Below are 15,557 nucleotides of genomic sequence, written 5' to 3' on the forward strand. Positions count from 1 at the left end.
GGGAAATGCAGACCACTTTGTAGATATGTACATTGGGTTGCCTATCAGCAGGCGCGAACTAATTATATGCGACAATCCAGAGCGGATGATTCGTCTACTGGTTCTGACCCGTCTGCCCCTTAGTGCAACTTCGCTACGGCACTGATTACGAATTGAAACTAGAAGAGATTATCTGTCCACTGATATGTCATTTCTTTGTAAGTGCTGCAGTTTTCGCTCTTGGGGACCCACACCAGATAATACTGAAAGGGAATATTGTAGGTATATAAAGAAGGGAGGCACGAATAATCACATTCTGATGCACGGGAGAACTTCACGGAAATCTTGACAAATTTGAATTGGCAATTTCTTGAAGACAGACGTCCTTAATACCGTGAAAGCCTAGTTACAAAATTCCAAAAACCGGTTCTAAGCAAAGATTCTAAAGATATTCTTCAGCTGCTTACACATTCTACGTGATCACAAGATTAGATTAATTACAGCACGCAAAGAAGTATTTAGGCAGTCGTTCTTCGCGTGCTCCATACGGGGTTGGGTAGGATAGAAACCATAATATGTGGTGCCAGGCCAAGTATCCTCTGCCAAACACCTCACACTGGTTTGCAGAATGTGTATCTACATCTACACCTATACTTTGCAAACCACTGTAAAGTGTGTGGCATTGTACCAGTGCGTGTCCCACTGTACCAATTACTAGAGTTTCTTCCCGTTCCGTTCACGTATGTTAATGGATATTATGTACGAGGGGTGTTTAGTAAGTACTGCAACATATTTTTTTTTTTCTCGGCCAATTTCGGTTGAGAGCGGTCATTGAGTTTCTTTTGGCGCGAAACCATAGCATCACAGATATTCATAGGAGCTTGTAGAATGTCTACTGAGAACTGACAGTGAAAAAAATTACAGTGAGCCGTTGGGCGAAGCGCCTGTCACAATCGCAAAAAGGTCGCGCAAACCTGTCTGATCTCCGGCGTGTCGGCCGGCCGCACGCAACTGTGACTCCCGCAGTCTTGGAACGTGCGGACACTCTCATTCGAGATGATCGACGGATCATAATCAAACACCTCGTTGCGCAATGGGACGCCAGTGTCAGTAGTGCTGACACACTAGTCCACCACTTGGGGTACTCAAAGGCGTGTGCCCGCTGGATTTCTCGCCGCCTAACAGAAGACCATTGTTGTTTTTGTGGTCTTCAGTCCTGAGACTGGTTTGATGCAGCTCTCCATGCTACACTATCCTGTGCAAGCCTTTTCATCTCCGAATAACTACTGCAACCTACTTCCTTCTGAATCTGCTTAGTGTATTCATCTATTGGTCTCTCTCTACGATTTTTACCCTCAACACTTCCCTCTTATACTAAATTGGCGATCCCTTGATGCCTCAGAACGTGTCCTACCAACCAATACCTTCTTTTAGTCAAGCTGTGCCACAAATTCATCTTCTCCCCGATTTTATTCAGTACTTCCTCATTAGTTACGTGATATACTCAGCTAATCTGCAGCATTCTTCAGTAGCACTACATTTCGAAAGCTTCTATTCTCTTCTTTTCTAAACTATTTATCGTCCATGTTTCATTCACATACATGGCTACACTCCATAAAAATACTCTCAGAAAAGATATCCTGACAATTAAATCTACATTCGATATTAACAAACTTCTCTTCTTTAGAAATGCTTTCCTTGCCATAGCCGGTCTACAATCTATGTCCTCTCTACTTCGACCATCAGCAGTTATTTTGCTTCCCAAAGAAACAAAACTCATTTATTACTTTAAGTGTCTCATTTTCTAATTTAATTCCCTCAGAATTACCTGATTCAATTCGACTACACTCCATGATCCTCGTTTTGCTTTTGTTGATGTTCATCTTACATCCTTCTTTCAAGACATTGTTCATTCCGTTCAGCTACTCTTCTAGGTCCTTAGCTGTCTCTGATAGATTTACAATGTCCTCGGCAAACCTCAAGTTTTTATTTTTTCTCCGTGGATTTTAATTCCTACTCCAAATGTTTCTTTTATTTCCTTTTCTGCTTGCTCAATACACAGATCGAATAACATCGGAGATAGGCTACAACCCTGTCTCATTCCCTTCTCAACCACTGCTTCCCTTTCGTGCCCCTCGACTCTTATAACTGCCGTCTGGTTTCCGTAGAAATTGGAAATAGCCTTTCGCTTCCTGTATTTTATCCCTGCCACATTTAGAATTTGAAAGAGAGTATTCCTGTCCACATTATCAAAAGCTTTCTCTAAGAACATCATAGAGAGCAACAAAGAACCATCTGCTCGAAATTGCTTGCACGTACAGGGCTGATCGTGACAATTTTTTGTCAAACATCGTCACAGGTGATGAAATATAGGTTCATAACTTCAAACGTGAAACAAAACGTCAATCCATGGAGTGGCGCCACACCACCCCTCCTCCGAAGAAAAAGTTCAAAGTCGCACCCTCAGCCGGAAAAGTCATGGCGATCGTCTTCTGGGTCTCTGAAGGGGCTATCCTCTTTGGTGTCCACTCTCATGGTGCAACGATCAACTCTGAGGTGTACTGCGCTACCCTCAGGAAATTGAAGAAACAATTTCAGCGTGTTCTTCGCCACAAAAATGCAAAAGAAATTCTCCTTTTTCATGACAAAGCAAGACCTCACACAAATCTGCGCACACGAGAGAAGCTCACAAAACATCATTGGGTTGTTCTTCCTCATTCGCAATATAGCCAGGACCTCGCATCTTCTGACCTCCATATGTTTAGTCCAATGAAAAATGCACTCCGCGGGAAGCAGCGGATGGATGATGGAAGGTTACTGATGCAGCAAATCGTTGGCTCCAATATCGACCAATAGAGTGGTACCGTGCGGGCATACAGTACTTCCCAGTAATGTGGCGTCAGGGCCGTTGGATAGTATAGAGATTATGTTGAAAAATAGGGTTTTATAGCCGACAGAGTAGCGAATGATACGGAGTATTGGAATCCTGAACAAAACCAACCTGCTTTCAGAAAAAAAGACTTGCATTACTTATTGAACGCCCGCCCCTCATAGATACTGGACGCGGGTTCGCCCAGTTACGTAATGATGACGTGGTGCGCGCTGTCAAGTGTGTGCAAATAGAAATAAAAGAGAGAAGAGACAATATTTATTTTGACTCTGTATTAGTTTTTGGGCTGTAGGTTGTGGTGACAGTCTGATCTGTTGCGTTGCTCGACGTCTAGGTTAAGTTAGAAGACGACAGTCTGGTTATGTGTTGTCGTAGGAATGAGTGCTATCGACAGCGGATCTAAAATTGATTCCACATTTCTAAATTTCGATAACGCTTTTGACACCGATCCTCACAAGAGACTTCTTATCATACTGCGAGTCTATGGAAAATCGCCTCAGTTTTGCGACTGGATTCGTAATTTCCTGTCAGAAAGATCACAGTTCGTTGTAATCGAAGGAAAGTCGCCGAGTGAAACAGAAGTGGTATATGGCGTTCTCCAAGTAAGTGTTATAAACCCTGTGCTGTTCCTAATTTATACAAACTATTTAGGAGACAATCTGAGCATTCGTCTTAGAATGTTTACGAACGATCCTGTCATTTACCGATGAGTAAAGTGATTAGAGTATCAAAACTAACTGCAAAATTATTAATACGCGAAATCGAAAAGTGCCAATTGACTCCCAATAACGAAAAGTATGAGGTCATTTACACGAATACTAAAAGGAATCCGTTAAATTACACAAATCTCAAGGCCACCATTCAAATAAATACCCATGAATTACAAAAGCTTAAATGGGAATGATCACATACATAATGTGGGGAAGGCGAACAAAACACTGCATTTTATTGGCAGAACACAGAAAATGCAAGTCTACCATGGAGGTTCCCAGCAGTAGGCTTGTCCGTCTTGTGCTAGAGTATTTTTTTATATTTAATAAAATTGCAGCCAAATAGCCATATACAGCTACTTTGCTTAACATTTGACATTTACATTGACATTTTACATTTTTGCATATTCATTTATAGATTTCACTCTTTTACTGCACAATTCTATGTGATATCCTCACAGGCTCCGTTACACGCTCACACAGACATGTTGTGGTTAGGTCGTGATAAGTTTTGTTTTTGCAAATTAGATGATGAAAGCCGTGAATAGATATTCTAGTAACGATATGTCGCAGTTCGAAGTTTAGTGCTGTCCATGAGCGGTTCGTCATTGCTTCGGTGCCATAGAGTATCGCTGTGCGGTATGGAAACCTTACCAGACAGGATTTGCAGAGGACATCGAAAACGTCCAAAGAATGGCAGTTCGTTTTGTATTATTTTTTATTACCGCGAAATATGGGAGAAACGTTCGGTATAATAAAATATGAGAAATCAGAGCTCGTAAGGAAAGATGTAAGTGTTCAATTTTCCCTCGCACTTTTCAAGAGTGAAAGAGGAATAGTCTGAAGATGGTACGATGAACACACTGCCAGGCACTAAAGTGTGAATTACAAAGTAGTTATGTAGATGAAGATGTGAATTTGCATACGAAAGCTTAGTTGTAATTGTATGCTGATCTGTTGCGTAGTTCCAGGATTGTATTAGGTTCTAAGGTGACAGTTTATTAGTGAGTTTGCATAGCCATCGAATTTGATACCATGAGAATAGATGTAATTCTTGAAATGTTATGTTTTTTAAGAATACCAGCTTTCACTGAGTAGTTTATGTCCGCCGTTTAGATGATGCCATGGTTCAAAGCAGAAGAGTGGTATCGGTAGGTTCAATAATCCTCTTGAGTGGGATGTGAACATGGCTCTTCCGATCAGATGCAACTTTCTTAATCCGTGAAGTGGCATTCGCCCTTACAGCTAGTGGTATGTTTTTAGTGTCTTCCGTAATTTGTGTCCTGATATAACTAAAGTAGCAAAATAGAAGTGTAAATACTGATTTTTTTCCCTTAGTTTTTTAACTCAGGATTTACGAGTAGACCTATTTTAAGGTTTTACTAACACAGGCAAATAAGTGAATGGCCGAGGAAAAATCCTACAAACATTTCCAATATTAAAGCGTCGCAAATTATTTTCAGGGTTATTGTTAGGTGAAAAGTGCAAAATCGTTGAGCATTCCGTTCCGTCTCAAAGATCTAGGAGCAGGAAAATGTGTCTGAAGTAGTACCGTTTCCAACGTTTTGACATTCTATCATTCAGATCGCCGCTATTTGTTCAGCTCCTCAGCAGACAAGTCGCAATAAGGCAGACCGGAAATCAGAGAACTCGGCTTTGACAGTCTACTCCCACATCAGTAACTATGAGAAGACTGAATTACGTGAAAAAGTTTGGTAGCATATGGCGTGGCTCATACCGTCATGTAGATATGGCGCAGAAAAGACTAAGGCCTAACAATTGCGCCTTGGTGGATATCCCATTTCTTTCTAATAGTATGACGGTTAGAGTGATTGTCGTCGCATGAACCGCGTCACTGGAAAACTGACAAGTTGCATTTCTTGAGTTTTTCAGATTGTGATTTTCAGCTGTCAAACGGACCTAAGTAACAGCACATCTGTCACTCTGTGACAAATTGTTATACTTCTTTTGACATATCGTCGCCAACCAATCAAATTCAGTCAGTACACGTAAGAAGGTCAATCAAATAATGCTATAAATTTACATTCCAGCAAACGTGTGCTGTATGACTGAAGCGCATTGCACCCATACATCTCACCCGCCTCCCCTTGACCCAGTGCCGGCCGACGTGGCCGAGCGGTTCTAGGTGCTTCAGTTTGGAACCGCGCGACCGCTACGGTCGGAGGTTCGGATCCTGCCTCGGGCATGGATGTCTGTGATGTTCTTAGGTTAGTTAGGTTTAAGTAGTTCTAAGTTCTGGGGGACTGATGACCTCAGAAGTTAAGTCTCATAGTGCTCAGAGCCATTTGAACCTGACCCAGTATTTCTCTCTGCCTCTTTATCTCCCGATCCTGTCTCGTGAAATGTACAAGACAGGCATTTTATGAATAATATGTAGTAACTTCCATTATATATGGTTCGAAGAAGTGGCGCACTAGCCACAGCAGTGACACGCTACCACCTACGTGAGCCCGAAACTCAAATTCTGACCCCGGAAAACAAAGACACAAACAAGATTTAAAATAGTGCTCATCTTGCTTGATAGCAACGAAAGCGAAGGTTTTACATTGTTAATGAGTGAAATGGAAAGTAAAGGTAGGGGGCATCAGTAATGCAACGGATGTGCTTCTCAGTTTTCACATTTGTGTTCATGATGTGGCTGTCTGGATGTTTTGTTCTCGCTGTCCTGGGAACTGTGAATTGCTTCTGTTGCCCTGTGTGTCGTTAAGTGTAGCCACATACGACACCGCAGTCGTCCTGTAAAACAGTACTTATGGACCAACATACACGAAAATAAGGATCAGATCAACAGTCACAGAGCACGTGTGAGCAGCACTAAGCTTTGCAAAACTTCCGTTGCGCTTCATTTACCTTCTGATAGAAACATTATTTTCTTACGAATCACCACAGCGGATAGAACTGATAATGGTAGGTATGAGAAATTGTATAGGAAATACTTCTTCTCGCCCACAGTTGTGAAATATGTATATATTTAGAGCAATGTTGTCCAACGGATATGTATGCTTGGGAATGTCGTGTTTTCATGAATGATAACAAAATAGATAAATCCATAACGTTCGATCTAAGGCGCTGCAGTCATGGACTGTGCGGCTGGTCGCAGCGGAGCTTCGAGTCCTCCCTCGGGCATTGGTGTATGTGTTTGTCCTTACGATGATTTAGGTTAAGTAGTGTGTAAGCTTAGGGACTGATGACCTTAGCAGTTAAGTCCCATAAGATTTCACACACATTTGAACGTAACGTTCGAGTATCGATCCGCCACACAGTTTTAATCTGCCAGGAAGTTTTATATCAGCGCACACTCCGCTGCTGAGCGAAAAATTCATTCTGGAAGTAAAAACAAGTTTGTATATTTGTGTTTTATTTGCATGCTATGTCCAACGTGGATAGCGTTTGGCCTATTGGTAAAGCCATATTGCGTTAACACGCTTGGTTAATCCTTGGTGTTCCAAACGAGTGTAACCGTTTATCTGGCCCTAGTAATGTCTGTGTGTCGTCATGCTGTAAGACAAATGGCAAGGAAAAGTGAAGCGTTAAAATTTTAGCCAATACCTTAATCGTATGCGTCATGATCAGAAGGGATATTTGTGCTCTTTTAATGCTCTGTGACCAACCAGTGTTCTGATGTTAGCATTAAGAACAGGCTTCCATCGCGCGGATTTTATGGTGGCTACCTGTCACCGTAATGGACCGTGTGGCGCTAACTGTAGCACCCTGGACCCATACTGAGACGGGGCTCACATACGCGCCCGTCTACCGTGGTCTGTAACACATCCGCGGGAAAGTTGGGGCTTTGCTTTCGATTATGTCATAGTTTATCCCTTACCACGCACTACACCGGATGTATCTTTTTATGCCACTCATGTTTCCGATGTCAACGAATAAATTCTACACTCCTCGGACAGCATAAAGTCGAATTGGTATTTGTCAGCAAGACGTTTGCATCATTCATTTACGCCAGCGAAAGTACCACTGCGTTCATCTGAATTTTTTTTACCTTAACAGTGTTTGCACTGTGATTTACGTTCCGCCTTCGCCACCGTATTGGTAGCGCATTTTTCTTCCTTATTTCTTTTATTTCATTTGTTCTGAAGAAGGTGACGTACAAATAATGTTATATTTTGAATACATTATTGTCTTGATGCACTGTGAAATTGTTGAAAGCAACGTCAGATCCCCTAAATACATTTTCTACTCAACTTCCTTTGCAAGAGCAGCTCAGAAGTGCTGGATTTCGGAAAATTCGCAGTTGCTGTAAAGGACGCAGAGAACAAAGAACTTAGTAATCTCATAAAGTTTTCTTCCAGTTAAGTTGCCAAAAAAGAGGAATTTGTAACTAATAGAGCGCTCCAAGAGACTTTGGAATCAGCAGTAAGTGAAGCAGTGAAATAAGTATCAGAAGTTTCGAAAAGCAGTGACGTGTTTCTAAGCTGAAGAGTATCTCATGACAGATACATCACTTCCCTTGGCCAATCCTATATCGGCAAGGAGAAGAAGTCAGCTCAGAAATCGGCGTCCCGCCGTGGTCGAGACGATCAAGTACGGATCACGAGCTGCAAGCAGAAGAAACTCAACCTCGACCTTTTCAGGGACCAACCCAGCATTCGACTCGAGTGATTTAGATGAAACTAAATGAGCAGTGTCGGACGGATATTTAAACCCTGTTTCTCCTCAGTACGAGTCAAAAGCATTATCGCTGCGTCACCTCTTTCAACGGAGCATTAGTGCAGCGGGCTAATTTTATTTTTATTTATTTTTTGAGTGTAACAATGTGTAACGCCAGAAGACTTGAGAAATGAAAGAATATCTGCACAAAAGGGACTGACATTTGACCCTGAACGTATGTAAATATAACGTATTCCTTATAAATAGGCGAAGGCATACAGTATTGATCGCAAGCAGTAACTAGTGTAAAATATTAAGATGGTCCATAAGTTCATAGAGATTTTGTTTAGCATGTTGCTATTCTGGTTGCTGTGAGTTTATTTATCGCTAGTCTGTATTTTTTATTTGTAGTTCATTGTTGCGGTCGAGTTTACATGTTGTCATTTGAAGATAGTGACTGGAGCTGTGGGACCTAGAAAATGAAGAGCCAAGTGGAGATATCGGAAAATTTCCGACATATTCTTCTGTTTGAGTTCAGTAGAGGGTGGCTGCAGTGGAGACAGCCAGAAACGTTTCCGCAGTGTATGGGGATAATGCCATTGGACAGAGCACGGCAAGAAAATAGTTTCTCCGTTTCAAGGAGGACCGTTTTGCCTCTCCATGTTCAGGAAGGCATTCGGGGTTTGATGAACATCGTTTACGCGCATTAATGCACAACGATCCAAGCCAGTGTACTCGAGAACTGGCAAAGGTGATCAACTATGATCATTCCACCATCGTGCGACTTTTGCTTGCAATTGGGAAGGTTCAAAAATAGGATGGATGGGTATCGCATGTTCTAAATCAAAATCACAAAAGTTCGCGGGTGACCATATGTGCATCTCTGCTTGTTCGTCTTCAAATGGTTCGTGAACAACACCGACCATTCCTATCCTGTATCGTTACTGGTGACGAGAAATGGTGTCTTTATGCTAGCATAAGCGAAAGAAACGAAAGGTTGAGCACAAACACAGCAGCAACTCATCGTACGAGGACCTGCGCGCATCCCCAAAAGACTATGTTATGCATTTGGTGGAACAGGTCGGTGTGGTATACTACGAATTGCTTTCCAGAGTTGTAACCATCAGTGCCGACATTTATTATCAACAACTGAGACGTCTTGCAGACGCAGTCCAAGAACAACGACCAGAAAGACTGCGTGAAGTGAAGCTGCTCCACGGTAGCGTCCGCCCGCATTCTGCTAGACTGATGAAAACCACTGTACAGAAGGTGTGTGGGGAAGTCATTCCGCATCCACCTTATTCACCTGATCTAGAGCTCTCGGATTTTCGTCTTTTCCTCTCTCTATGGAACAGCCTTCAAGAAACATCCTTTCTGGAAGAAAATGCGCTCCGAACATGGCTGAAATAGTTCTTCGCTTCAAACACACGTGATTTCTACAGCTACTGAAGCGAAAAGCTACCCTAGCGTTGGAAAACTGTTGTAAATAGCGAGGGAGAATATGTTATTGATGACTAAAGTCTCTGTAATGTGTATCTGATGTGCTTATTAAAAGTATGGGAAAACGAGCTTGTGCACCAACCTAATACTTAGGAGCGACCTAAAGTTAAATGGCCACATAAAACAAATCGTAGAAAAATGAGAGGCCAGCTTGAATTTTTTTGAGAGGAGGAAATATAATTCATCCTGGAAAGAAATATTCTAAAAAACTTGACCTACCGATTCTTAAGTATTGTTCATTAGTCTGGGACCAATACAAAGTTCGATTAATAGGAGGAGAGAGGGAGAGAGAGAGAGAGGAAAGATCCAACGAAGAGCGGCGCGTTTCATCAGGGATCATTTAGTTGGCGCGAGAGCATTAAGAGATGATCAACAAACTACAGTGCAAACGCTACAAGAGAGGCAATATGCATCACTTAGGGATTTACCGTCGAAATTCTGACAGGGTTCCAAGAACAGTCGAGCAACATATTATTTCCTCTCAAACGCGGCCCGCGAAAGGACAAGGATGACAAAATCAGAACTCATACGGAGATTTATCGACAACCTTTTTCTCCACGTCCCACTCCTGAATGGAACAGGGAAGGGGGCAAGAGACAGTGAGCCCAGGAGTGCACATCGTGAGGTGGCTAGCGAATTACAAATGTTAACAAAGATGTAAATGTAACAGTGTAGCCGAGCGGTTCTAGTCGCTACAGTCTGGAACCGCGCGACCGTTACGGTGGCAGGTTCGAATCCTGCCTCGGGCATGGGTGTGTGTGATGTCCTTAGGTCAGTTAGGTTTAAGTAGTTCTAAGTTCTAGGGGACTGATGACCTCAGAAGTTAAATCCCATAGTGCTCAGAGCCATTTGAACGATCTGTAACAGTGTAATTGTGTAAACTATTCAGGCTAAGAATATTCCTGTCAAACTAAGCAACGAGCCAATCTTTTGCGTAACCTTCTATCGATCTGAATCCGCTGCCGTTATTTTTATGCGTTAGTGTCAACCCTTCAAGCCTTTCTTAGGAACGTCATGAAGATACAAGTGGCGCTGTAGGTTAATAATTTATGACATCATTTACTACTGCTGTAGATTGTTTCTACCCTTACAAAACGTATAATGCAAAATCGGCTTTCTCATCAGCTATGCTGAACAGACTTCTGAATCGTCAAAAAACTGCTGACACAATGCTCGTTTGAACAACTAAGCATCTTTGCACTGCTAAACTCTATACTCGGTGCTGTAGATCTTCGAAGTGAAATTCGATTACGAATGTGCGTTTACACAATAAGAGAAACGACTAGGCCAATCAGTAGAGTGAAAAGCCGAGACTGAGTCCCCCCTCCCCCCCCCCCCCCCATCCACCCACAGAAAATTCGCTGTTGGCTGTTTTGTGAGACCCATCTCGTGCGCATTGCACAACAATTAACCTTGGCTTTTATTCAGAACATGAAGAAGAGCTGCCTTCTCCCTCTGAAGCCGCTGTAGCGAGCTATAGTGGTCACAGCCCGCTCGTTGTACGTGCAACAAGCGGCCATTTGTGAAGGGCTGGCGGCGGCGCCCACCTCGAGATGGTATCGTCTCGCCTCGCCTCGCCTCTGTGGCGGATCGCGGGACTTGGATCCGTACGCGCCTCTTCGCAAACCCTCGTTTGCTTCTGCGACGATCAAGTCCTACAGAAATGAAATTTATTCTTAAGACATCCGTAATTAGCTTCTGCACAGCGATATCCTAGAGTTTACAGCGTATATAAATTGAAGCTTCATCTCACTTGTTTGTTTTAGTAACAGCGCAGATTGGTACAAGATTATTAATCCGAAATTTTTGGAGTTCGTTGCTCCGTTGCTCCTGGAATTTTTTCGTAGCGCTTAACCTGACTTACACCTCTGATATTGCTGAACTGTATGTCCCACTTAAGACTGTATGGCCTCATCTCAGGTCCGAGAAATTCATCGGTATGCTCCTTCCAGCAGGTCCACTCCTAGATATCACTGTGCTGCCAGTTGATGACTGATAAAAGATTGTCAGTCGTCATTCTGAGGCAAATTTAGGAGTGGGCAGACCAGTAAGTCACAGGTTCGATCCCTGATCAGTCATCATTCCTTTCACCTCTGGTAATGTTGGCTAAGATGAAAAAATGCCGCGTTACACCGTTGTTCGGAGTCCACATTAAACTGTAGGTCCTATGATTGGCTGGGTAGGGCAATAAAAAGGTCGGACACGTCATACCACCTCCTATAGGACTGTGGTGTTACAACCAACCTGCGAGTTGATAACAGTTTTTATCTTTAGAAGATAATTCCATGTTTACTGGAGTAAGTTAACACTTTTCTTCTGCTGTGATAGTCTAAATTAGCATTAGTCTTCTTGGCAGATGGAATCTAGTACAGTTAAAAATAACGAAGGTTTGAGTAGGTCTGGAAGACAATGAAGAGTTTAGAGGAGCGCCAACCCAAGAAAGGATAGGATTAGGAGATCTGTGGAGATTTTAACCACCCTCCTCCCCAGTAAGATTTCGGTACCTTAGCCATGGTGCCACCTCGCTTTCTCGCTATATATCTGAACTGAAATTCCAGTTGTTCCAGCCCACTGTTGCTAACTTTCATTTTCAGGCAATATTTGTTCTATTAACTAAATTCTTTCACGTTCATCTTCCGAATCCGAATGAAATACTTTTCTGCTCGGCATCGGGCAAATGATGAGTGCCAGAGGTCCTTCACTCATATTGAAGGGAGAAAATACTCGGATTCTTGACCCAACAGTGCAATACTTCATAAGAAGGATCTTTTAGCGCATAGGGTCATTTAACAGACATAGAATATCCGACTCTGAGTATTAGGATTTTCATTTTATTTAATATCTAGGTTTCCGTAATTTTACCTATCTGCTGCGGGGTACCTATGCACACAGATTCGAATGAACGATAGCCGGCTCCACGTCCGACTTATCTGTTTATCCGTTGGTGCGTACCAAAAGCCCCACGACACCTGCAACGTCAATACGTGCACGCTGGCGCAAGGCTGCGCCTCGACTCCCCGTCCAGATCTTCTCTTCCCCTACATGCAACAGATCGCGCAAGCATCTTTTCTCAGCCTGAGACGACAACTTCAAGGGCAGTACTTTCAGTTCTTCGCGCGCGAATTTTACTGGCGCTGAAAGAAGCGATACAGGTGAGATGCGTAATTTCAGATCAAGCAACACGGCGGTCGCCGCCTGTGCGGAAAGCGCCCACACACACACACACACACACACACACACACATACAAAATCGTCTACTAGCGAAACTTTGCCAGCTCACCTTCGCAGGTATATCCTTGTTGTATAAGGCCCCATAGCATATCGGTGCAATGGTGACAGTAGGTGGGCTTGTGAAAAGTTTTCTTGCTGAAGCTGTGCCCGTGGCTTGCTGGGGGCTCGGCCGAGACCGACGCCATGATCCCCGACCCACTGCGGCACCGTTCACGCCAGATTTTCACCGTGAAATAACACTTCGCACACACATATTACATGTCTACGTGATTTCGGAACCGTACACGAACATTGTGATGCCGTAAGGGCGCCCTGAAACTCGGAGTTACATGCCGAAGGCGCATTTCCGGAGGCCGTCCCTTTCACAGCTGACCATCACTGGCGAGCAAGGTGCCTCCGCGCAGCCGCAAGACGCAGCCTACAGCCGGCGCGCGCAGCGCGCTCGCGATCGGGCGAGGTCGCCATTCCGCGCTTGACTCAAATTTCGAAAACCCGGCACCAGGAAATAACAATACAGAGCTTGTTACGAAATGTAATTCGTCAATTTTTTTCTTTAGCTATCGTCTGCCTCGAATACAGTCTTCGTTTTTCCGCCGTCTGTTGCAACATGAAATTAGACATGAGCGCAACGGCAATTATTGAACAGTTCGCTCGGTGGCGACTCTTACAGCCTCTAGCGGACAAAGTCACAACTACATTTGACATGAAGTTGCGCGCGGCTGTTATAAAACCCAATGAACACAGTTGACAAATGACATACCTTCTTGCGCTTTCAATGTCAGTCTTCTAGTCCTTATACTTCTATACTTCCTTTCAGTATATTTTATAGTTTTTTCGCACAGTAATAGTACTGGTTTACTCCTGAAAATTGACTTCACTTTTGATAGTTGGACAGATATAACATTTATGCATTGATGGAAAAAGTTGAAGCATGCACCAATAAATGATGCTGATGATACATCTAACAAAATAGTACAGACAACTGAAGAAAATTGTTTTGTTGCATTTTATTCACAAAATAAGATAACTCAGTGCATTCAATAAACTTTTCATAATAAATACATTTCATAATAAAATTAGAATCGCATTCGCAAGTGGAATGTTAACAACAAATATGTTTACCGTCCTCTACAGAGACTCATTGATAAATTTACAAGTAAATAAACGGCCTTACAGGCAGCGAGAGTACGTTTAAAAAGCTAATTATAGCTGTATGTATCTCTTCAAGCGATCACACTTTGCCGTTGATGTGATCTTATTGTAGAAGGAAGAAGGCAGTTATGTGTTCATAAATGCCTATTAATTGACCATATATAGAGTTCAGTCTGGAGAACTTCTCCAAAGGTATTTTCCATGGCTCTTTTTTGTGAATATGATCAATAAAACACGTAATTGCTAACTTTTCATACAATTCTCAAGTCAGCTTGAGTGAGTAATAAATGAGAGTGAACAAAAGGGACAATTTTTTATGTCTTAAATTTGGATTCTTGTTAGTAATATATGTTTCAAATATATCTAAATGAGTAAATGTGGTACTGTAAAAATTGAGTGTCACATACAGCCCCCAAAATTTCTAGAATTTCTAGTATCTATACAGGCTTCAAATTTAGACTGTCAAAATAGACGACAGAAAATGTGGTTGATTCACTAACTACTCAAACCTTTAAAAATTGCTTAATCAGGTAAATTGAAATCTTGAAAACTGCAAAAGAGGAAGAGTAAGTTAGTGCATAGCTGTGCATTACGATCTCCTGAGCTGTTTTTCTTTGCGCCTATACTTGTATATCGTAATCGATCACTTTTTCCTCTTATTACAGCAAAGGAACTGTTTAAAAAGTGAGAAAGCTAAAAATTCTTAAAACAACAACAAAATTGTGTCTGTCAGCTCTTCACCAGATGTTACTGTTTTGTTAACTGTTAAGTAGATGCTCTGGTTTTATTTCAAATATTGGTTATACTGATATTTACTTTAATTCTGATCTTTAGTTGCATTTATGTTTAATTTGTGATGGTCTACTTATGATATTGATAAAAAAAGGGTAGTAATTCTACTCCAAATATGTTTGAAAATGCCTAAAAATAATGTCTTAATTGACAGAAAGGATTCTGTTTGGGAATAGGCAGCTGCTTTTTCACTTAGGTTATTCAGTTGGTTATTCAACCACTTTTTGTAAGCCTACAGACACCTACAGTTGAATCACATGTTCTGTTCGTCCATTAAGAATCCTTTTCTCTCACTGTGGACATTATTCTTTACCGTACTAAGAGGCAATGCACTTTCAGAATCCCTATATTCAGATAAATTATTGGAGAGACTAATATGAAAGACAGAAACAGGGTAAGCAAAGTGCCATCATGGTGGCAACTCCTTTCAAATAGGGGAACTGCACTGTTGAGTTAAATGTATGCATATGACAGGCAGGTCACTGTTAGCAGTAGCAGGACAAAATAAAATATTTTAAACTAGATGGCTATTTCCTAATAATAAGTAGTTACTATGGACAGCATCAGTAAATCAATATATTAAAATAAAAAACTGTTATTTCTTGAACAGTACTGCAGAGTACAGTCACTTCAAATAGCTGCCATTGTGATGCGTTATGAAGACTTCACAAACAGCATGA

General features: G+C 42.0%; 1 protein-coding gene across 8 annotated transcripts in view; it reads right to left on the bottom strand.

Moving 5' to 3' along the window:
* The window catches only part of LOC126267225 (diacylglycerol kinase theta), a 662,574-nt gene extending 649,201 nt beyond the window's left edge, over positions 1-13,373 (bottom strand). For 4 of the 8 annotated variants that reach the window (XM_049972247.1, XM_049972266.1, XM_049972211.1 and 1 more), the window contains exon 1: positions 12,983-13,353. In XM_049972247.1, coding sequence (XP_049828204.1) covers positions 12,983-13,118 — 136 coding nt within the window. In that variant the 5' untranslated portion in view covers positions 13,119-13,353. Of the gene's footprint in view, positions 1-12,982 lie in introns of all 8 variants that reach the window. The other 4 variants (XM_049972276.1, XM_049972256.1, XM_049972236.1 and 1 more) reach the window with 4 other exon arrangements.
* Between the last annotated feature and the right edge of the window lie 2,184 nt (positions 13,374-15,557).

This window comes from Schistocerca gregaria, chromosome 1, assembly GCF_023897955.1.
Source record: "Schistocerca gregaria isolate iqSchGreg1 chromosome 1, iqSchGreg1.2, whole genome shotgun sequence".
NCBI lineage: Eukaryota > Metazoa > Arthropoda > Insecta > Orthoptera > Acrididae > Schistocerca > Schistocerca gregaria.